The sequence below is a fragment of the Rhea pennata genome, chromosome 1 (assembly GCF_028389875.1).
Source record: "Rhea pennata isolate bPtePen1 chromosome 1, bPtePen1.pri, whole genome shotgun sequence".
In the NCBI taxonomy this organism is placed as follows: domain Eukaryota; kingdom Metazoa; phylum Chordata; class Aves; order Rheiformes; family Rheidae; genus Rhea; species Rhea pennata.
The window spans coordinates 98019088-98040541 of NC_084663.1; the positions used below are offsets into that span (position 1 = coordinate 98019088).

General features: G+C 39.2%; 2 protein-coding genes across 2 annotated transcripts in view; both read right to left on the minus strand.

Annotated features, from left to right (window-relative positions):
* The window catches only part of CIP2A (cellular inhibitor of PP2A), a 28516-nt gene extending 19697 nt beyond the window's left edge, over positions 1 to 8819 (minus strand). Inside the window, exons 1-8 of the mRNA XM_062572451.1 lie at positions 8718 to 8819; positions 6967 to 7114; positions 5781 to 5893; positions 4360 to 4454; positions 3714 to 3810; positions 2577 to 2699; positions 2278 to 2423; positions 1546 to 1621 (exon numbers count right to left, since the gene is read on the minus strand). Coding sequence (XP_062428435.1) covers positions 1546 to 1621; positions 2278 to 2423; positions 2577 to 2699; positions 3714 to 3810; positions 4360 to 4454; positions 5781 to 5893; positions 6967 to 7114; positions 8718 to 8819 — 900 coding nt within the window. The remainder of the gene's footprint in view (positions 1 to 1545; positions 1622 to 2277; positions 2424 to 2576; positions 2700 to 3713; positions 3811 to 4359; positions 4455 to 5780; positions 5894 to 6966; positions 7115 to 8717) is intronic.
* Positions 8820 to 11018: 2199 nt separating this feature from the next.
* Positions 11019 to 20518, minus strand: SH2D1B (SH2 domain containing 1B). Its single transcript, XM_062572464.1, has 4 exons — positions 20385 to 20518; positions 17497 to 17560; positions 14738 to 14906; positions 11019 to 11217 (listed from the first exon to the last, which is right to left on the minus strand). Exons 1-4 carry the CDS (start codon positions 20516 to 20518, stop codon positions 11180 to 11182), a joined length of 405 nt encoding a protein of 134 aa, XP_062428448.1. The 3' UTR covers positions 11019 to 11179.
* Positions 20519 to 21454: the final 936 nt, after the last annotated feature.

Sequence of the window (21454 nt, forward strand, 5' to 3'; positions counted from 1 at the left end):
CTTAATGGCTGTGTATGTGCACACTCAGAGAGATGAAGACAAAGGCCCCCAGAAAGCTTTATTTTCAACACGCATTTCTAAAAATCCACCCCATCTCACCTTCCCTCCCCCCTCATCAAAAAAAACAAAACCCCAAAACTATCACACCTCAAAACAAACAAACAAAAAAACCCACATCCACAGGAATATTAACATTTACCATTTAGTATGAGTTGAAATGCATTCATAAAAAAAGTAAGTATATATATATGAAACAAATCTTACTTTATATGTGTGTGTGTGTGTGTGTGTATACATATATATATATGTGTGTGTGTGTATACACACACACACACATATATATATATATATATATATATATATATATATTCAGCCCAAATATTTTTGGGACATTTCATGTCTTCAGTGACAGACATCAGATGTGTTTCATTTACACAAGGTGGCAGTGAGGCAAAGGTAAATGCAAAGGTAAACTGCTTAATCCAAAAGGGCATCAATTTGCTAAAATTTGTGAGGGAAAAATGAGCCAGCAATGTGCCCTCGTGGCCAAGAAAGCCAATGGTATGCTGGGGTGCATTAGAAAGAGTGTTGCCAGCAGATCGAGAGAGGTGATCCTGCCCCTCTACTCAGCCCTGGGGAGGCCTCATCCAGAGTACTGTGTCCACTTCTGGGCTCCCCAATACAAGAGAGACATGGAGCTACTGGAGAGAGCCCAGCGTAGGGCTACGAGGATGATCAGAGGGCTGGAGCATCTGCCCTAGGAGGGACAGCTGCGAGAGCTGGGCCTGTTTAGTCTGGGGAAGAGAAGACTGAGGGGGGGATCTTATCAATGTGTATAAGCACCTGAAGGGAGGGTGTCAAGGGGATGGGGACAACCTCTTTTCAGTTGTCCCATGTGACAGGACAAGAGGCAATGGGCAGAAACTGAACCACAGGAAGTTCTGCCTGAACGTGAGGGGAAATTTCTTCACTGTGAGAGTGTCGGAGCACTGGCACAGGCTGCCCAGAGAGCTTGTGGAGTCTCCTTCTCTGGAGATAGTCAAGGCCCACCTGGATGCAGCCCTGTCTAACATGTTCTAGGTGACCCTGCTGAGCAGGGCGGTTGGACTAGATGATCTCCAGAGGTCCCTTCCAACCTTACTGATTCTATGATTCTATGAAACTAATAGTATGGTTTCAGTTCAAAAATCTGGTGAGTATTAAGTCAATATTTGGCCAATTCAGTGAGGCACACACTGCATTTCCAATGCAGCTCTGAGCATATTTTTACTAGTCAAAGCAGAAAAAGGTGCTTATGTCAGACTTTTGTCTTTAGGCTAGTTGTCTGAAAGCAGACATACAGCCGACCTCTACAAAGTCAGCCTGATGGCTTTTTGAACAACTGAAAGATTTATAAAGGATCAATGCTCACTTCAAGACTCTTAAGTGACCTACAGTTCATTTAATCATCAACCCTAATACATAAGAAACCTGCTTTTGACTACACAAGTAGAATCAGATTAGGAAGCATAAGCAGTTAGTTTTATGCTGAAAAAGTATAAATACCTTAGTTGATGAATCAGGATCCCTTCCATGAAGAAGATCTAATACTTGCCCAAGGCATGAGGTGAAGTGCTCATATCTACAGCATATGTAACATTTATTCCAAGTGATGAATGCAAGTGCTATGTTCCCCTTTTCACCCCCAAACACTTCAAGTGCAGATCTAAGTCTTGATCATTTACACAGATTCAATAATGTAATTTCTAGTCAGAGGCTAAACTTTAGAAATATTCTAAAAATGAAAGTAAGTTTATTTTAAAATAAACAAAGATTTTTCCAGCTATTTTTACTATTAGAGATTCAGATCTAGATTCAGCAACTAAATTCTACCACATGGATTTACAAAATCACTAGTCAAGTATTCTGCACAACTACATTGTAGAGCCCTGCACTAATATTATTCCATTTCAAAATACTGTAGGCCTGTGAAATGGCAACATTCATTCATCAAGTTGTCTAATACCAATAATGGCCAGAGAAACAGAATTACTGGACATAACCATTAAATAATATTCCTTAAATAACAATGAAAGGACAGAATTTGGTTCACTATTTCTGTATGAAATTGGTAACAAAAGAATTCCTTTAGTTTATAACATAAGATGCTATAAGCAACTAGTAACATTCAAGAAGCACCTAGGAATTTTTCCTGGGTTTGATCTAGAATATAAATAGCATAAAGCCCAACAGAAGCTTAGGAAGAAGATCTTAAATTTTTACAAAGTGAAGTTATACCTGGTAAGATAATCTGCAATTTTGGGATTCTTCAGAAGATCCACAAGTAGATCAACAGAATATTTTCTTGTTAGCGTACCATCTCCATTTACAACAATATTGAATATTAGCTGAAAAGTCTGATGGATATTCCGAGCATGAAAGAGCTGAAATGAAAAAGAAAGTTACATGCAATGCACATACTTACCTTGCACAGGGCTCTTATTAAAATTAGCTGGAATCACAGTCTGATTTAGCCACAGTGGCTGATAATTTTATCTATAACTTAACAATAGAATAGACTTCAAAGAATCACTTACTTTTTCTCCTACTTCTTCATTTAAAGTAAGGCTTGTTAACACTGAAAGCGCAAACACAACCATAGTCAAACTACTGTGGGCCAGGAAACTTATCAAGGTACGATAGAAACTTTTCACGTTATTCTAAAGAACAAAAGAAAAACACAGGCATTAGAGATTTTATTCCATTCTATAAACACACCAAGTTTACAGCTAGTACATACTTATAAGTGACATAAATCGTAAACAATGATACAAGAATCTTAGAATGATAAGTTTTCTAGAGAGCTGATGTCAATGACTATATCTTCTGTTGAATTTGATCAGTGGAAAATTAAAAGGAATTCCATCATTTCTGCTAAAACATCCGTGCAGAGAGCAAGCTATCTCCTCTCTGCTCTGTGATCAGATCTGAAAACAATTTCTCCCTCTTTTTTGCCTTTCTTCCAAGAAAAACACAGTACATTCCCTGCCATACAGAAGAAATTGTATTTCTCAATTTTGACTTATGTTTGCACTAATTAATGAAGAGATGGGAACAAAGCACCTGAGATATAGATGTGTATTTGACGCTTCTGGAGCCCTAACCTGACATCAAGATCAGTGAGAAATACTGAGTTATCTTTTGAAAGGTGAAACTTTCTCTTGGTTCAAGTTACTGCTGCTTGCCAGAAATCTATCCAGTCTTTAGGCTGACATTTAGTTTTTCTGAGGAAGAGACACACAAATTTTAAGTTCATCTTTCACTCATAGAAAAAAAATTGCAGAAACAGTATGCTTAATATGAGCTAGTGTAACAATATAGCAACATACAGAAGGAAAGAATCACAGAATGGTAAGGTTGGAAGGGACCTTGGGAGATCATCTAGTCCAACCCTCAGCGTAGCCCAGAGACTGAACCCATGACCTTGGCATTAGCAGCACCATGGTCTAACCAACGGAGCTAAATCTGCCCCCAAATGTCCAACTTCTTGTTCCTCTACATACTATTTTCTCCAGTTCGGGAGAAATAACTGACAGCTCTTGAAAAACAAACAAGTCAGGATTGTTATTGCTACAGAAAAGGTGCATAAGAAATATAAAGTTAACTTTCTGGAGTTAAATAACTATCTCTTGTTCTCAACCCAGAGAATCATGCCACAAAAGCAAAGTTCTTACCAAAGACTTTATCTGAGTTTGAATAGATAAGTTGTGTCGACAGAGGTTGGCCAGAAGTCCTAAACATGGTATCGTTAATTCATCTTCAGCGGATTGACTTAAAAAAAAAAAAAAAAAGTCCACAAGTCTGTTTATATTAAAGTATCCAGAATTTAATTGCAACAAATGTGGTTTTGAGATAGATAGTCATTCCTCCAAGCAAAGTAAAATTTAGATTTGCAGTCCCCATATTGCTGGAAGCTTTTAATTGAGCATAACAGCTAAAAGGAGGTCCTGATTTTACTGTGAACACTTAATAGTCAGACCTCAAGACATTTGCACAAAATTCATATTATCATAATTCTATTCCTAATGGCAAGCATGAATTTTCTCCTGGCTTTTGTCTTTGCTAGGCCCCATTTTTTTTGATTGGTGAAGGGGGCAAGGACTTAAGATGCCAATTCAAACTCAGCCTCGTAAATTCCCATAATCGCTCCAGTTGACAATCTACAACTGTTTTCAAAGAAAAATCTCTGGCAACTTCAGAGCAAATACGTCACAACTCATTCTAGAGACCAGATTAGTGCAACAAGCTAATGATCTTGCGAAAATTTAGGAACTTGGCTAGGTATTTCCCATAAGCAAAGACAACCAAGTATACACTTACACATGATGCATTAGAAATGAAATTAATTCATTGATGTTGGCACCAGCATGAAAACCACGAACATTGTAGGTTAGCCTCTGCAGCAGTTGAATACTCTAAGGAAATAAAAGTTATTCACATACATCTTTCCTATATCATCTCATTGAAGATTGTTTCAAGTACAAAAGGCTTTTTCCTTCAGCTGGGAGGAAAAAAAAAATAAGTAGCAAGACACTGCAATAACCTCATTTTCATACTCTGCAACATTAACATTAGTCACACAAACTGTTGCAAGCACACTGAGTACTTTCCTATTACATTGATCTGCATGTACTTATTAAGAGCACAAACAGATTAATAAGGTTTTATTTTTACAGAGAAGTTACTTTTTTGCCCATCCAATTCTCTCCATTGCTTGATCAGCAAGATCTCCATTTGATCAGTGAGAAAGGGGCTTTGTCCTCTTGAAATACCTAGAAGGTTCACCAAAAAAACCCCAAAGCACTTTGCAATCTACAGTAATCTTTCCCACTGACAGGTCAAGTTGCGTGAATCCTTAAGTCCTCTCGTACTCCTAGTGCTCTGGTACGTATCTAGAGCACAAGAAGTGTTCTTCACTAGATGCTTAATTAATTTTCCACGGAGGAAGGGTAACAGAACTGCTAGCAAATTCATTTGCTGCTTTCCTTGCCCAGAAAAGAAAGTGATCTGAGGTAATTAACAAATGGTAGTCAGCAAGTACCTGCTGAAAGCTCAGAGCCAGGTATAAGAAAGCCTGCACATACTTAAAAAACACGGAATTTTTGCTAGAACTTTACTGATCAATGCACAGAAAGGACAAATGAAGAACTGATGAAGTCTGATTCCAAGACATTATGCTTTGACTGAAGAATTAATAATGTGTGCACTTGGCTCCTTAGAGAGAAGTGCTTCCAGAAGCACAGCTCTTTCCTTGCATTCACTGACAGACATCCCTGATCAGAAGGAAGGAGGCAAACAGGCCCTGCAAAACTTCAATGAGAACTGGCAGCCACAGCTTCCCCTTCACTCCTTTAATTTCAGCAGCCACCTCTCAATGCACTGACTAGAGAAACAATATCCAGATTTTTATGATGGACAATATCAGGAAAATAACTAAGTTTACCTCAGAATAATTGGAAAATAAGCTTCCAAGTTCTCAGGCAGCAATTTTTGAAGTAGACATTTGTATTTTCAAAAAGCAGTTGTTTTGTGAATTAGAGCATTTGAGAAGTACAAGCAAGATTAAATAAAGAACACCAAACTGTGTGTATTCAAATCCTACCATACTAGCCTCAGACAGCAAATAAAACATGTAGCCTTGATCAGGTTTCCCTCAACACACTATTTCAGGTAGCACCTTTAAAAAGTTACTGTATGCATAATGCAACAATAACAAAGTATTAAGCATGAGTTCCAATTACCTGTAATAAGACTGGATCACTAAGATTGGTAGAACTTCGATGAACCACTCCTGCCAGCACACTGGTCAGATTGTAGGTATCCTGAAGAGCTTCTCTAGTCTCATTGTCTAAAGCTAGAATTTAAAAGTATTATTAAAAAAACCTATATAACAGCAAAAGTAACAATTATGTTAGTTAGTGATTTAAGCACAAGCCAGAAGAGTCAAGGCCTTGTCCAAGTTTAATATATTACACAAGTAACTACAATAAATCATAGCTCCTGAACATTTGTGTTTCTATCTCACTTAACTTGCACGTAAGTGAACCACCAATACTTTCCTTTAAGATGCATGGACACTGAGGGAACTGCCCTCCCAGCTTACCAACAAAGTTTTAGGTCTATTTGAGATCTTGAGTCCTGCACCCTTAACCCTTTACACCAATGATTTTTGTTTCCTTGATCAAGTGGGAAAGTAGATTAAGACTGGTATCTTGATAGTTACCTAGTGATAGTCAAGCACAAAGAGCCAAATTCTGCTTAGGTAGTCCAGGCAAAGGAGGAACAAACAAGGATGACAGAAAGCAAGCAATAGGTCAGTTTGCAGAGGAATCTTAACATATTCGCAGCCTGAGAGATGGGGGCAAGGGTGAAACAGCAACAAATTTCTTTTCACACTAGCTATTTGGAGAAGCTCAAAGGAAGCTTGAAAGAGGCTAAGAATCAAGAATCAGGTCAGATGAACTACAGGACATTCTAAAGGACTAAAATCCCCCCAAACCACTCACACATGATTGGAAACTCCACAGTGAAGCAAATAGTGAATCTTTCACTATGTATGTAGCCTATATGAGTGCTATGGTGTGCACATGGTTCCCTAGATACAGTCCCACTTCTGTGAAATGGGGGGAAAAAAGACAAAAAAAAATCAGAGTAACAGGTAAGAGGCACTAGAGCCTATTCCCTAATCCAGAAACTTGAAGCGCATGGACTGCCACGGAACAAGCCCCTCAACTACAGGGTTGAACTGAGGCTACGGCAACTGATGTATCATGGTTTCTCCTTCCCTGTGCATCCCCTAGGCAGATTTCTTCACTTCATAAAAATGGTAGTATTTTCAAGCTTAGAGGAAAAGATAAAAAAGAAGAGACCTATCTCTTCTTTGCTTTCTCAAACTCATGCTAAAAAAAGTGAAGATATAAAACTTACCTAGCTGTGATAGCAAAGTAACCACAGACAAGGTTAGAGAAGGGTTTGTATTAGCATCCTCAAGGAGTTCTACTAGGCAAATAAGACATTCACTTGGTAGAATCTGGTTTGAAGCAAATAATCTTGTAAGCTTCAGTCCGGAGATAACCTGGAAAGGAAGAGAGGAGGGGAAAAAAAAAAAAAAAAAAAGACATACATATATACATACACATGTATATAAATACACATACTGTTACACATTTTTTCCCCCTTCATTCAAACAATTACTTTTCTGAACAAAAGTCAAAGCAGGGAGTTGTATTAGAATTAAAAATCACTTGCCGTATTTGACAAACAGAGAAGTATCATTCTAATAGGACACACTCATGTTCACACACATTTGCTACTGCCTCTAGCTCAGATTTGTTTCAAAAAAAAAAACAAAAAAAAAAAAAAAAAAAAAAACACACCCAAAACCAAAAAGGCTTTTCATTTCCTTAGTCTTGGATTGGAAAATACCTAATTTATGCTGTGGTTTCTTCCTTTCATAAGAAAAGGGGAGCTTTTAACAAAAACTATTTTAACAAAAACTATTCTTTTCAAACTAATAGCTGTAGCAGAACAACACTTGCATTTCCTCACACATTAAAGTGAATTAATACCAGAGGCTTACTCTTCCCACATATACTTTAGAACAGATAAAGCATAGGGCTTATCTATTCTGAAGGAGTAATCAAACACATTGCTCAATACAAACATTTAACGATTAGCCTTCAGTTAACACCACAGACTGTTCTACAAAGATGAGGACTGGAATACAAAGGTATTATTCTGCACGAAGATAAGCAGTAACAGGTAATGCTGCTTTGCGAATACTCTATTCAGAGATCAGAGATATTTTTAATTCATGGAAGGCATATAAGAAAATGCCAAAAATGACACATCCACACATCAATAAACATAATTCACATGTGCATAATAGAGCAACGTAACATTGTTTATGCATCTCTCTTGCATACCTCTTCACAGTAATTACCCAAAACTCAGCTAAGCTGAATACTAATTGCTATATTAAAATTTTAATTAAAAAACCCTATATTTGAGAAAGGCACCCTGCAGATGGGGCGACAGATCTTCAGTCGATGTCGCTGTTTTTCATCATGCTACGCTACCTACTGAGACAACTGTACTTAAGCATGAGGTGGTCAGAAGATACAACAGGATTACCCCCTAGCTGCAAGCATCTTTGAATATACATTGCATGAAACAAGCAGATTCTAGATACAAGATTAGTTTGTCCTTGAAACTACATTTTTCAAGTTGTGAAAGCAAATGACATCTGTGGGTCAGATCTTCAGGGGCAGATAAAAATTAAAAAACAAGGAAATACTCGTAAGTTACACTATATGCATAGCATATATGCCTGTAGGCATACAGAGACTGCACCTGTAGACCTACACACACAGTATAAACTGTTATAATAAAGAATAAAGTAGTAACGCGGGGACATTGTTAAACATTTAAACGCTGCTTCTTTACGAAGGGCTCCGGCCGCGGGAGGGCGGGCACCGTGCGGGGGGAGGCCGCGGCCTGCGCGGCACGTACCAACCGGCGTCGGCGGCCGTTACGGGCCCCTGCCGCGGCCGCTCGTGGCGGGGAAGACCAACCTAGGCCGGACCCGAGGAGGTGCCAAGAGCCACGCCAGCCCTCAAGAGCGAGCGGACACCACGGCCGCCCGCTCCCCGCCGCGCCAGGACCGACGCCGCCCTCACCTCCAGACTACGCTGCAGGAGCGCCGCGTTGGGCGGCGTCTTGGCGGCCCGGTACTGCGCGGCAGCCAGAAGCAGGGACTTCATACAGCCCGAGGCGTCCATAACGGCCGGACTCCCCGGCGGCGCGGCGCGGCGCGGCGCTGCCTCCCCTCAGTCCCCACTCGTATTTCCCGCCGGTGCCGCCATTTTGCGAGCGGGATCCACTGAGGGGAGCGCCCGCCTACCCCGCCCGCCGCGCAAGGCATGGCGGGAGGGGCACCGCCTTCGCCATCTTGCCTTACGGGCGCTCGAAGGGGCGGGGAGAGAGCGCCACTTTTGTGAGGTGACGTAACAGCGGGACGTGCCTATGTGCCGACTCGCTGCGGCGGGCGCGCGGGTGGCCGTTGGGTGCCGCCTGGGGCGGGGCGGCCGTTGGGTGCCGCTTGCGGTGGGGTTGGGGACAAGCAGAGCGCACAGGCGTCTGGTGGCGCGGACGGGCTGAGCGCTCGTCCCGTACAAGTGGGTGGTGGAAAGGTATCTGCTGACGCGTGAAGCTTTAGCGTGTGCTTTTTGGAAGCTTCGTGCACTGTTTTTTTTTTTTTTTTCCTTTTCCCTAGCTAGGAACGTATACGTTAACATCCCCTCCCCCATATATTCTTAGCAGAATATGTCGCTGTAAAGTACAGCTGAATAAGTCAAATTCCTTCCACTGCAGGTCTTTGCTTACTACTCTTAAGTGCTCGATCCTTCAAAAGATACTTGCCTCATTTGTCTTTCGCTTTTTACGTGTGTTAGAGCTAAGGCATGGCCAAAGACAAGAAGGCGAGCTGGATATGCTCTTGGATTGCAACGCAGCACAGTGAATCCGAGTCCTGCGTGCTACTGCCCACAGCACAGTGTGGGCACCGGTGTGATTGTGAATTACAGGCTGCGCTGCCCCGTCAGCTGCGAGGAGCAGTCAGTTCAGCCACGGGGAATCGCCCAGCCGCGCTCATGAGGTGCAACCCCGCGTGTCCTGCGGTCACCTGGCCTTTTCCTAAGGTTGAACATCAGCATGAGCAACTAATCACATGGACGAAAGCTGTGACTCTCATTACAGGAAAACCATGCAATGATGTGGGCTGTTAACAGTTAAAGCTAGCATAGTTTGGATATGTCAATGCAGCAGATGCTCAGTCTGATACACAGGATGACCAAGCATCCCACAGGCTGCTGGGAGAGAGCTGCGTCAATACATTTTGCTTCTACAAAGTAACATTTTTTCCTCCAATAGTACCATTTTTCATGGGCAACTACTTTCTTTACAATTCATGAGTTTTGGACACATATTAGTAATTTTGGCAATGTCAGAGTTAATTAAATTCTTTGTTTTCATCTTCCTCATGTGACAAGTAGCAGCTAAGCCTGACATCAGAAACTTAGCACTGTAAATTCAGTGAAGTCTGAAGCAGTGTAACATCTAAAAGTCCTGCAACAAACACTGATGAAAAAGATAAATAGCAAACAAGAAATACAACTAGTAATACCCCTATGGAATACATAAATAATTTATGAAAAATACTAAACAAACGCATGACAAATTTAACCGTCTTTCTTAAGATCACAGATTGAGAAGGAATTGGTACTAATAACAAGGAGAATCAGGGCATGTGTAACAGTTCTGGCTTTGGCTGCTAGTTGCACGTCACCTTCAGTATAAGAGTGTGTACTAAATATACAATAAATATAAAGATACAATATAGAGCTAATGGCAGCAACAAATGAATATAGTAAATATTCTCATGTATATTCAAAAGGATATATTCATAAACACACCTCTCTAAAGCTTGCACTCTTCTAGTAACATCCTAGAGCTATTAATTAAAAGTAGTTTAAGCCATTTGCATATTATTACTTTATACAGCATGGGTTTACCAGTGCCTTTTTATTCTAATTTAGATTATTTTGAACTATAGGCTAATACTAGTATTCCTTGGCATATTTGTAGCTGAAATGGTTATCATCTTGCCAGCAAAGAGGCAACATGAATCATGCACGAAAGAATAGAGTTTGGAATTTTTTAAGCACCATATAATTTCAACAGAATGTTAGAATGTTTACCATTATACGTATCATTTTTGTCAACATATATCAGTTCTGCCATAAACTGCTGCTTTATGCACATTCGTTTATCATACTTAGATTGCTGTTTTCTAACAGATTGTTCATTTTAGCAGGAAATATATTGGACAAAAAACCAAAACATACGCATACATATATGCATATGTCTGTTAGAAGAAATAATAATTCTTAATGCTGAAAAAGAAATAATAGCTTGTATTGGATCTACTGGGTAGTTGCTCTGATAGGCTCCAAAAGAAGCCAGTTCCAGAGGTACAGATCCACACCTAAGAATGTCCTGCTGATAACTGTCTCCAGTTGTTCTGTTGTGTTGTGGCATAGTCTGAAAGTGCAGCTTTCTAAGTCATCAGGTTGCAGATCATTCAGGGTAGGACGTCAACATAATCGTCCTCTTCAATTTCTGTAAAGAAATCAATATAAATTCAATTAAAAATCAATATAAAAGGCTCTTGTCATTGCAAATTACTCCCCTGAAAGACCACTGTTAACATGATGGTATGTTGCTAGGCACATATTAATTCAATTCAGTTTCTCAGTATTCTCTTTGCTATGGCAGGGCAACATTTATGTCCAGTGTCCTATAGACTGGACCTAAAGATACAAGATAGCATAAAACCTCTTTTAGAGCAAACATGGCATATCTGCCTTAGTGACAGAAGTCATAAAGTAATGTTAGAAAGACTGGAGAAATATCTTTGGTACTGTTTGTCCTAGCAAACAGTAGGAACATGGAGAGGTTCCTCCAGACCATTTCCAATATGGGGGAGAAGCCTGCATTGTCTTTCCTGAACCAGCAAGCTCAGTATTAAAAAGTTGTAGCCACATAAGAACCATTCTTCATGAGAAAGTCAAATGTTGTAAATCATCTGTAGTCAGTAAATCATATCAGCAAATCAGATTGCTGTGACTATAGCATAACACATCCTTTCTTTGCTAAATATTTCCAACAGGAAAGTCAATGAGGGGAGGAGAGCTTGAAAAACCCTCTTTCTTTTCTTTTCTCTCTCTCTCTCTCTTTTTTTTTTTTTTTTTTTTTTTTTTTTTTTTGAGAGAGAGAGAGAGAGAGAACTTGGGCAAAGGCAGATATTGAATGCTTAGGACTCTGTCTCCCACTGTGGAGTCGAGCTATTCTTGGGCTAGAAAACAATGGTCAAAATTGACTAATGATGGGCACCGTGACCCAAGTCCTGCAAGCTGTTCTACCGATTGCCTTGAAATACTGAATCCGGCACATGACACAATGGCAGCTGCTGGTGCAACACCAAGGGACAAGGCCAGGAAAATGATACAGTGCCTGCTTTAGGAAGACTGCATTTCAGGGAGATGTCCATCATGACGTTAACCTGAGCTCCCCTGTGAATATGTAACAAAATAGTCTGAGGGGAAAGTCTGGGTGAAATTTAAAGTAAAATGGAATAGCAACAATTTAAAACTAATCTGATCATTTTTAAGAGCCTGTGTTTTTACAAGAAACATTTTGATGGTTAAGGGAAAGTTTTGTTTTCCCCCCGTGATGCTGCACATCTCCTGGAAAAGTTGATGCTGCAGGACCAGAGAATGAAATGTGTTTCACAATTGATTTTTCCTAACATTATGTCTACCGCTGCTGCAGTATTTTCCAGCTTCCTGTAGCAGCAATGACAAGATAGCATAAAACCTTTTTTAGAGCGAACATGGCATATCTGCCTTAGTGACAGAAGTCATAAAGTAATGTTAGAAAGACTGGAGAAATATCTTTGGTACTGTTTGTCCTAGCAAGGTTGTCACTGCATTGGCTCTTAAAGACACAACTTAGTGCATGAAGGGCTGTGGAGAGCTCAATCTTTCCTATCGTAAGTCTTCTTGATACAGGAGGCACCGGGGCTGTTGCACTGTTGCTGGCTACAAAGAAAATACAGTCAGAAGGTGTGATTGCAGCACAAGGAGGCTAGCCCAAACAAGCTCATTTTATCTAGCATTAGTGTGAAGATATAAATCACACGGAAGATTAGATACTCCAAGAATGTGCTCTGTCATAATAATTGTGCTTAATGAAAGAATTTCCCTTCTTCATGCATGCTGTCACTTTGGTTGGTAGGTACACTTACTCTTTCAGACAGAGGCCCCAGAAGAGGATAATTTTAAGGTTCTTTTGCAGCTTGTGACCTGATGAATACTGCGGCTGAACAACATTCAACAGCAATATGAAAAGTGGCTTTTTTGTGGGAGGGATGCTGGCAAATTACCATTAGTATCTCTACTCATTCTTCCCAAACTGAGGACGTAAAAGTGACCTGACTATAAACCATGGTATACCACTCTGTGAAAACCTCCATCTTTAACATATCTGTTTGCATAATATTTCTGACAAGTAAGAATGTTATATCCTAATTTTATAACTGGGACTTTTGAACAGAAGTCAGCATATGATCACCATTGGTCTGGTTCCAAAGTTGTCTTCTGAGCACTATATGCCCCTTATTTTCAACATATTAATTTAGAAGACCATTGATGTTTTAACACAAATCACGTTAAACTGCCAGTTGGCTGGCATTTTTTCTCATCTAGCATCCGATAGATAATTAAGTTAGATGTTGGTATCAAAATATCTTTCAACCTGGGCAGTAAAGGTAATGAACAGCCTCTAAGCCTCACTGAAGTACAGGGGCCTGGTACCACTGAGGAACTACATCAGATAAAACTGTTCTGCAGCCTTCTCTAGCCTAGGACCATGAATACTCACGAAGGATTATGCATCATGCTTTGCTTTCTGTATCTCTTTCAATTTTGATTTGTTAATTTCTAGTGGATGAGGATATGTTGCTTATGAGCTGGAAATGAGTCATTTCCCATGCGAACGAATAATACATGCGAACTAAATCTAAGCAAAAATGAGCCTTTTTTTCCTGCACAGGAAAGGTTGTGAATACAATTTTTGGTTCTCAATGATGTTATTGACAATATTGAAATTTATCATAAAATAAAACTTTCAGGAATATTAGCTTGGATTCAGGTTGTATGTCAGTGAGATTGAAATGTTTCATTGTGATTTTGACCTCACTTTGTAACAGAGTCAGATTGGAATAAGCTCATTTTGAAATGAGAAATAAAAACATGCAAAATGTTTCAACTTTATTGAAATATTTTTTTTCTCTTCTTTCAAAAGAATATTTAATTGAAATTGATGTATTTCTGTAGAAAAATCAGATAACATAATATTATTTTCTGGCAGAATATTTGTTCAACTGGAAAATTTTAATTGGCTGCAGTAGGGATAAGCTTTTTTAATAAAAATCTTTATATACCACTTTATATGTCAAATCCTTATTTCTTTAAACTGAGGGAAAGTTTTACTAGCAAAAGTTCTTTCCTTCTCAAACTATCAATAGAGATAGCTGATGAAATTCTAGTTACTATAACTTTGTGTTGACTTTTGATGAAAGAGGAAAAAAAATAATCAAGATACTGTGTGATTCAGATATCCACTCTTGTGATGTTCAAAGCCAGCCCATGCTAACGGCACCAAAGAAAGGAACCATCACTAGGAATCTGAATAAGAACAAGGATTGCATATTATTTAACCCTTTCCCTTAAGCAAGTTTGGCTGAACCTCTCTTTTCCCTGTCTCTGTTTTTACCAAGTAACATTGTTTTCAATCAGTTTCCATGTACCAGATTTCTGTGGTGCTGGCATCTGTTCCAGGCGCTTTAATGCCGTAACACTCGCTGTAAGCTTTAGTCTCAGAAAGACTCAGTTTACAACTATTCTCCTACTCTGATATATGATTCATTATAGAGCCTGTGAAAACTGATAAAAAAGGGAGCTATGGGAAGAGAGAGGAAAGGATGTTGAACTTCTGTCCATGCAAGCTGTGCTCAGAGAATTTATAACGGTTCACCACAGACCTGTGAAGAAAAGAGAGACCAAACTGTATTTCTCACCGTCATAAACATTATCTGTAGCTGACTTGAACCTTGAACTTTTTTGTGGCAGCTTTGGTTTCTTGACTGGGTAACGAAGATTTGTTACTAGTCCTTGGTTTGGCTTTTCGTATGTGTATATTAAATCCTTTAAATTTTTGAAGATCCTCTCTGGAACACCTACAGAAGTCTGCGAGGATGGAAGAAGAAAGTTTGTTTGCAGTTATATTTTACAGGAAGTCCTTTAAGTGAGAGGAATGTACATAGCTTACTCTTTACCAAGGGATTTTTTTCTAAACAGATTTGTTTTACTATTCTTAAAACAGTAGGGTCCACTATTTGGTGGTGTGGTTATGACATTAGGTGTAACCTCCCTCACCATCCCAGTGCAAGCACACTGCAGCCAGGAGGAAGCTGTTTAATGCCCCCTATCTTAATTGGAATCAAAAGCTTCCTACTCTAGCATGAACAAATTTTACCTCTTTCAGTCCTCTCTAACCACTGTCTGTAACCAATCCCTCATTTCTTTGCTGGCCTGGCTGCATCTCAGACTGCTCTCCCTTCAGGAATCCCTGATGAGGGATCTAGGACTAATCAGGTACTTAAAGCACAATTCTTTTTATTTATCAGTTCAAACATTAGAGAGAGATTTCAGCCAACTATAGTCCATGTCTTGGAGAATTTCACGCTTCATCACAAGGCAAACTTGTTTTTTTCTTAAGTTGCAGAAGAACAGAACCACTTCTGTCCTTTGGGAAGCCAGGGAGTTCACAGTGCCCAGGTAAACTTCTCGTTTCCTGCATCTGTCATCTGTCCTTCCTTCAGGACTTGGTCTGTGCCACAGAAAGGTTTTCTGATGTTGCTGTCCTGGTAAACCACCTGAACACAGATGCAAGTCCAGGACTAAAAAAAAAAAAAAAAAAAAAAAGAAGAAGAAGAAGAAGAAGAAAGAAAGACTTCTTCCTTAAAATACTCAGTGTTGACGAGGGGTAAGCAAAATAGTTTTGATGTGTATTCTGGAGCCTTAAGCAATGCAAATTTGTAAGAAATAATATCTCTATCTAATATCAGTGAGCTGACCAAAATTTCTTTTGCAAGCCTAGGTCTGAGTTCTTCAAACTGTCTTTTCCCAAACTGTCAAACTGTTCATGCAGTTCAAGGTAGTTTTTTTCCAGCAGAGGAGCTAAAACTCTTGCAGATGCCAACCACCAACTGCCAGTTCTAGGCAGTATAGTATGTGTTAGCAATCTTGTGACTATTTCTTCATTATAGTTGCAAATATTTTAAGTAGTACATCAGCTTGAACAATTGACTGAGATGTGCACTGAAGCAATCCATTACAGCAGAGTTTAAAGGAGGGAAAACAAGCTTCCTTCCCATTTTAGAACATGAGTTTAGAGATAATACATTTCATTTCCACTCAAAATACTGGGTTCAAACAACTGTGTGACAAGTAGAAGCCAAAGGTTTTACAAAGCTCTGGTTTCACAAGGCCACACTAAACTGCCTGCACAGTGCAGATCTTGAGTAATCTGTGCAGAGGTTCTTGCAACACTGATACTTTAGGACAGTGACAGATAATAAGCACATTAATCAGCTCATATCACGATGAGGGTCCTACTTCCAATACCAGTGATTAAAAGTGAACAGGGCTTCATTTGCCATCTAGCAAAAGAAACTTCCGTTGTTGTTTTTATGCATCCTTTATCTTCCATTCAGCTCTTCACAGACTGGATGCCACTGCCTTGGAAAGTTAATGGCTGTGTCTGCCCTTAAAAAAAAGCAAACAATGCCCCCTGTACCATCAATATATTATTTTAAGATATTATTGTGGTAAGCCAAAACAATCTAGCTTTAAAATCTTGAAGAATAGTGCTTTCTTTTATATTCTTGGCTGAACCCTGTAAGGAAAATTGGGTTTGAAAAAACTGAAAGTATTTGAGTTATTAGTGCTGATAGGTGCAACAGCAAAATGCAGGAGAATGGCTATAATACAAAATAGGTTATTTTTGAATCAGCAAAATATTCAGTTATTCATGGGAAATGATGATTTTCACGCTCAGCCCAAAGCATTAATAAAGAGTTACCACTATATGACAGCTTGGTGTCTTGTTTATGAAGTGAGATTGGTAGCCTCATTTCACTTAAAACACTACTTAGTTGTTGACAGTCCTGTTGGCTATTCTGCTACAAGCAAAGGAGTGAGCCAGCATTTTGAAGTGTCCTCTTACTTCGCCTCTAGATTAAAGCTTTTTTTGTGTAGAGATTTGACTGATAGTCTACTTTCATGCCTATTCCAGCAATGAGCAGCATTATCTGAGGTTGTCACTTCAGCTGCCTCAGAATCACACAGATCTGTAGATAGGTGTTTTAGTCAAAAAGATCATTCTAATATTCAGAAGCCCCTACAAGATGTTGGGAGCAGTGGCAGAGCTTTCAACAAAAATTTGTAACAAAGCTGATTTGATAAGTGAGCAGGTAATGAAAGTGACAGCTTTTTTCAGTGATATCAAAAAGAAATGGTCAAACCAGAAAATACTTGGTCAACAAGTAAGAGATCCTCTTAGGTTATAAGAGATTTCTGCATAGATAATGATTACTTCTGAGCTCATATGCAACAATAAGTAGGACATTAATTAGTCAAGAATTGTGTAGGGTAGAAAGCAAAGTTGGAAATATTTTCTACAGTAATGTGTTCATATATATATATATATATATCCTTTTTAATGAGGAAAATGTTTTTAGCATGATCTTCATATGATGAAATGAGGGTTACTTACCTGTATTCTAAAATACCCTTGGTGTTCCCTGAAGATACGGTAAGTGTAGATGAGTTTTTCAAAGCTGTGAAAAACATTGTTTCATATGTTATGCTTTTTAGCGGCTGTCAGACTATTCGAACTACCATAGACTGTTACAGCTGAACCTAGCAGCAAGGTTTGATTCTCGTTTATTTGGTTGTTTTTTACAGTCAACTGCAATACAGTGAAAGACTGAAGCCAAAGAAACAAATCTCAAGGAATACCTAATGCTAAATACCATCAATTACATACCAGAATATCACTTGTAAAAGTAGTTATGTTAGAAAATACCCAGACATTTAACTACTCTGTGGAACACTTATAAGGTAAAGTCAGTATCAACTTTACAGCCTAATTTAATGAAAATGAACACTCACTAGCTGTTTAAAATGTATCCAGATATTTTCCATTAAGAGCATACAAACTCTACCGAAAGATATTCTATAATTGTCTTTCAAGATTGCCATGAAATAAGGTAATTTTGAACTTGAAGTATGTATTAATTTTTCCATTTTATTCATGTATTAGAGCCTTCAAAATATTTCAGATTCTATTAGTCACATGTTTGACTATTTGCTGAAATTAGTTATGTGTGTGTTTTTCCCTAAGCCTCAGAAACCCGAATACTACTTTATCATTCCTACCTCAGATCTTGTCCTTTATACACCACTGTTCAGATCTGTTTAACTTCGGACAAAATGCATCGCTCTCTTTTGTTGCCTTGCAGAGTTAGGACAAGTATGGTAGTCATAGCTAAGAGTGCTGTGTTCAATCTGCAGCCATTGCACTTTATGCAGTGTAGATGCTGGTCAACCATGTCCAGCTAGCTTATGGATCTCCACATCAGCTAATTGCCTGAGTATTTCTCCAGTTTCTTAAGTTCATCTTCTGTGCTACATTCTACAATAGTTCTAGTAAGTCAGAGCAATGAAAACGCTTCAGGTTTACATACCTAGAAGAGGCCTGGATGTCACTGAGAATGTGCATTTCTTTTTCTGAGATAAAGAAAACATAAAAGAAGAGTCTAGGACTCGACTGTGAGGTGCCATGTGAAAGACGGAAGAGAGTCCTTGCTCCTGTAGGATGCTTAAGTCCTTGCTCACCATTAGCAGAGTTGCTCACTACAGTGGAAACCACTTTGTGCAAATCTCAATGTGGGAATAAACTGCAGGCAAAGGGGTAACACATGTATCATTGAGAACTGCAGAATCTCCATCCGTGGTGAACGAAGGGGAGCCACAGCCTAGTCAGCCCTCAGACTATGAACTGCATTCAGTCTTTTCATGCTGTAAACAGTGCTAACACGTACCTCTAAAAATTGCCATACCATTGCTTCTATCTCTACAGTTTAGCTAAGAAATTTGTTAATGAGCAGGCTGAAGTCAAATACACTGCCTCCTCGTAACACTGAAAACCCGCAGAGGCTAGCAGGAGTCAAACTGGGAGTTGTATGCTTTCCGTACATCTGCCCAGAACATCACAAACAGATAAATATGTCTGCAAGTTGCTACATGGCAGATCTACTTTGCCGAAAAAAAGAAAGCAAGCAAGAATGAAAAAAAGCAAGCGAACAAGCAAGTAAGCAAGCACCTGCCACAGTATGGCACCAAGCTTAAGCTTTATGTCAGCTCAGAATATGGCCAGAGCAGGCTTGCCTCTGCTCACAGTATGTTCTATGGATGCTTAAATAGTTCAAACTCATTACACACAACTAAGTACCCTTCAATTCCTCATCAATCACTATTTCATAGGAGCTCAGTAGCCTTCCTCCCATATGGTGAAAGACTGAAGCCTTCCTCTCCATTCGTCAGGGATGAATATTTTCATTTATTCTCCGTGCCTCTCCCAAAAGGCTCTGTTCATCCCCACTTGCTACTTCTCTCCTTTTCTCTCTCATATCATAGTCCTCCTTTCTTCTATCCACAAAACCCATACTGCATTTCTCCCTCTCTTTTTCTCCCTTCTCTTCTGATTTTCACCAAAAGCCATGAGATTTTGATTATTGATTCAGAATATTTCCCGATATTTTTGAACTAATTAGATGTGAATATTAAAAAACTTTCATGTCAGTCAAACACAAATACCCTCAAGAAGAGTGTTAAAAATTATGTAATCAGACAAAAAAAATGACTCAGAACAGCTTATAAGCTTTGGACATGTTAGGAAAAGATCTATTTTATATGAAAAGTGTAAAACAGGCATCTTGGAAGGAAAGTGAAAGTGCTATTCCCTGTAGGACAAGAAAAAAATAAAATTTTAACCTGAATGATTAAAATTAAGGATTATAAATTGTACTTTTCTATGCCCAGCTTATTCACAGGCTTGTCATATGAATTTGGACAGGACGTGATAGCTTTCTGTCTCAGTTTATCTTCTTGCTACAGATAAAACTTCCATACAAGCGCAAGGGCAACCTTTCATTAAAAGGTCATAACGCATATGAAGATATGAAGAAGGAACTGTTTCATATCCTACCATAAGGTGTTTTTAGTGCCTAAGTAGTGCTAAAATGCTACTTACTCATTTATTACGGATGTCATAACTGTCAGCTTCGAGAGAGGTTCTTATCACTGTATTTTGTCAGGCTAAGCTATTTTCTCTGGGCTCCCTTTATTGTCTGCAGAGAGACACCAGCATTAGCAGAGAATGATTCATCCATCCTCTGTTTTGCAAACTGTCTTTTGCAAACACCATCTTCCACTACACACTAAAGAGAAAGCCTAAGGCAACCAGCATTGATGGAAAACACATAGACAAAAATTTTGAGTCATTTAATACTAGGGAAGAACTGTGAATAGTAGGAAAGTTGAACTCTTGTCTTTGCATCTATTTTAAAACTCATAAAAAAATAATATTAGAGTACTTACAAAACACATAGACACAAGGCTCCTGCTACGCTTTCACTCTCCCGTATTAAATAGCTACCATTCTTTCCTTTCTTGGTCAGCAGCTCTTCACAAGTTTTTCTTGTTATCTTTCCATGAAAAAATGGAAACTCCATGGACAAATAAAAACAAAGTCTCTCGTCTTTCAGACCACTTCCAGATCAGAAGTCTGGCATTAGAAGACTTATTCCAAATGCAGGTGTCTAGAAATAATTGAAGTTGGAGTTGCTAAGTACATACATGAGTTCATCTGTGTTATTAGTGACCTTTCTGTAAGAAAAGTCAGCTAACAATCTGTACTAAAAGCTCATGAATGCAGGTAAGGAAGGAAAGGGGAAATGGTTTGCCTCTACTGGTCACAGTCCACATCAGAAAGGAGGAGTCTTTTTTTCACATTGTAACAACAGAGCTGACATTTAAAGGTGCTCAGAGTCTTACACATAAGGATCTTGGTCATTAATTTGAAAAAAATGCCACTTGTTTCATTATTTTTCTTGCTAGGATCACCTTAAGCAATATTTTTCAAAACAGAGATTTTTCAAAACACAGCATTCTTTCCCCACCACCACCCTTATTTTTAAAGTACAGCTATTTAATCAAGGAGTCTGTTGGCTCTGTGCCATGTAGTGAAAATGTAGCAGGAAAGAGAAGGGGGTTGGATAGTGCTTTTTGCGACCCTTGGGAAAATACTGTCAATTCGAGAAGGCCAGATACAACCATGTATAAAACTGCAGCTCCCTGATGGAGGAAATGCTGTCTAGCTCCAAGGGAGATGCTGTCTCAGCCATTTAAAATTTTCCCTATTAGAAGTGGAGGATCAGAAGAGGAGCATGCAGACATAGGGAAGCAGGAGATAAGAATCAAGCTGGGTGGTGTTTGTGAGGGGAAGGAAACTGAGGGAGTACCTAAAGATGTGGGGGAAGCTGTGAATCAGATGGTGAGATTGAAAAGAAGACAAGAACTTATAGAGCAGAGTGATTGGAGTTAGGGTTCTGGGGGGCAGAGATGGCAGGAGAAACAAGAGTCCTCAAAAGAGAGGGGATGGATTTCGG

Coding starts and splice junctions, on each gene's coding strand:
- SH2D1B (XM_062572464.1), bottom strand. CDS start 20,518: ATGGAGTTTCCATTTTTTCATGGAAAGATAACAAGAAAAACTTGTGAA. Junction 17,561..20,384: donor GCCTTGTGTCTATGTGTTTT/GTAAGTACTCTA, acceptor TGTTTTTCACAG/CTTTGAAAAACTCATCTACA. Junction 11,218..14,737: donor TACAGATAATGTTTATGACG/GTGAGAAATACA, acceptor ATTTCTTTACAG/AAATTGAAGAGGACGATTAT.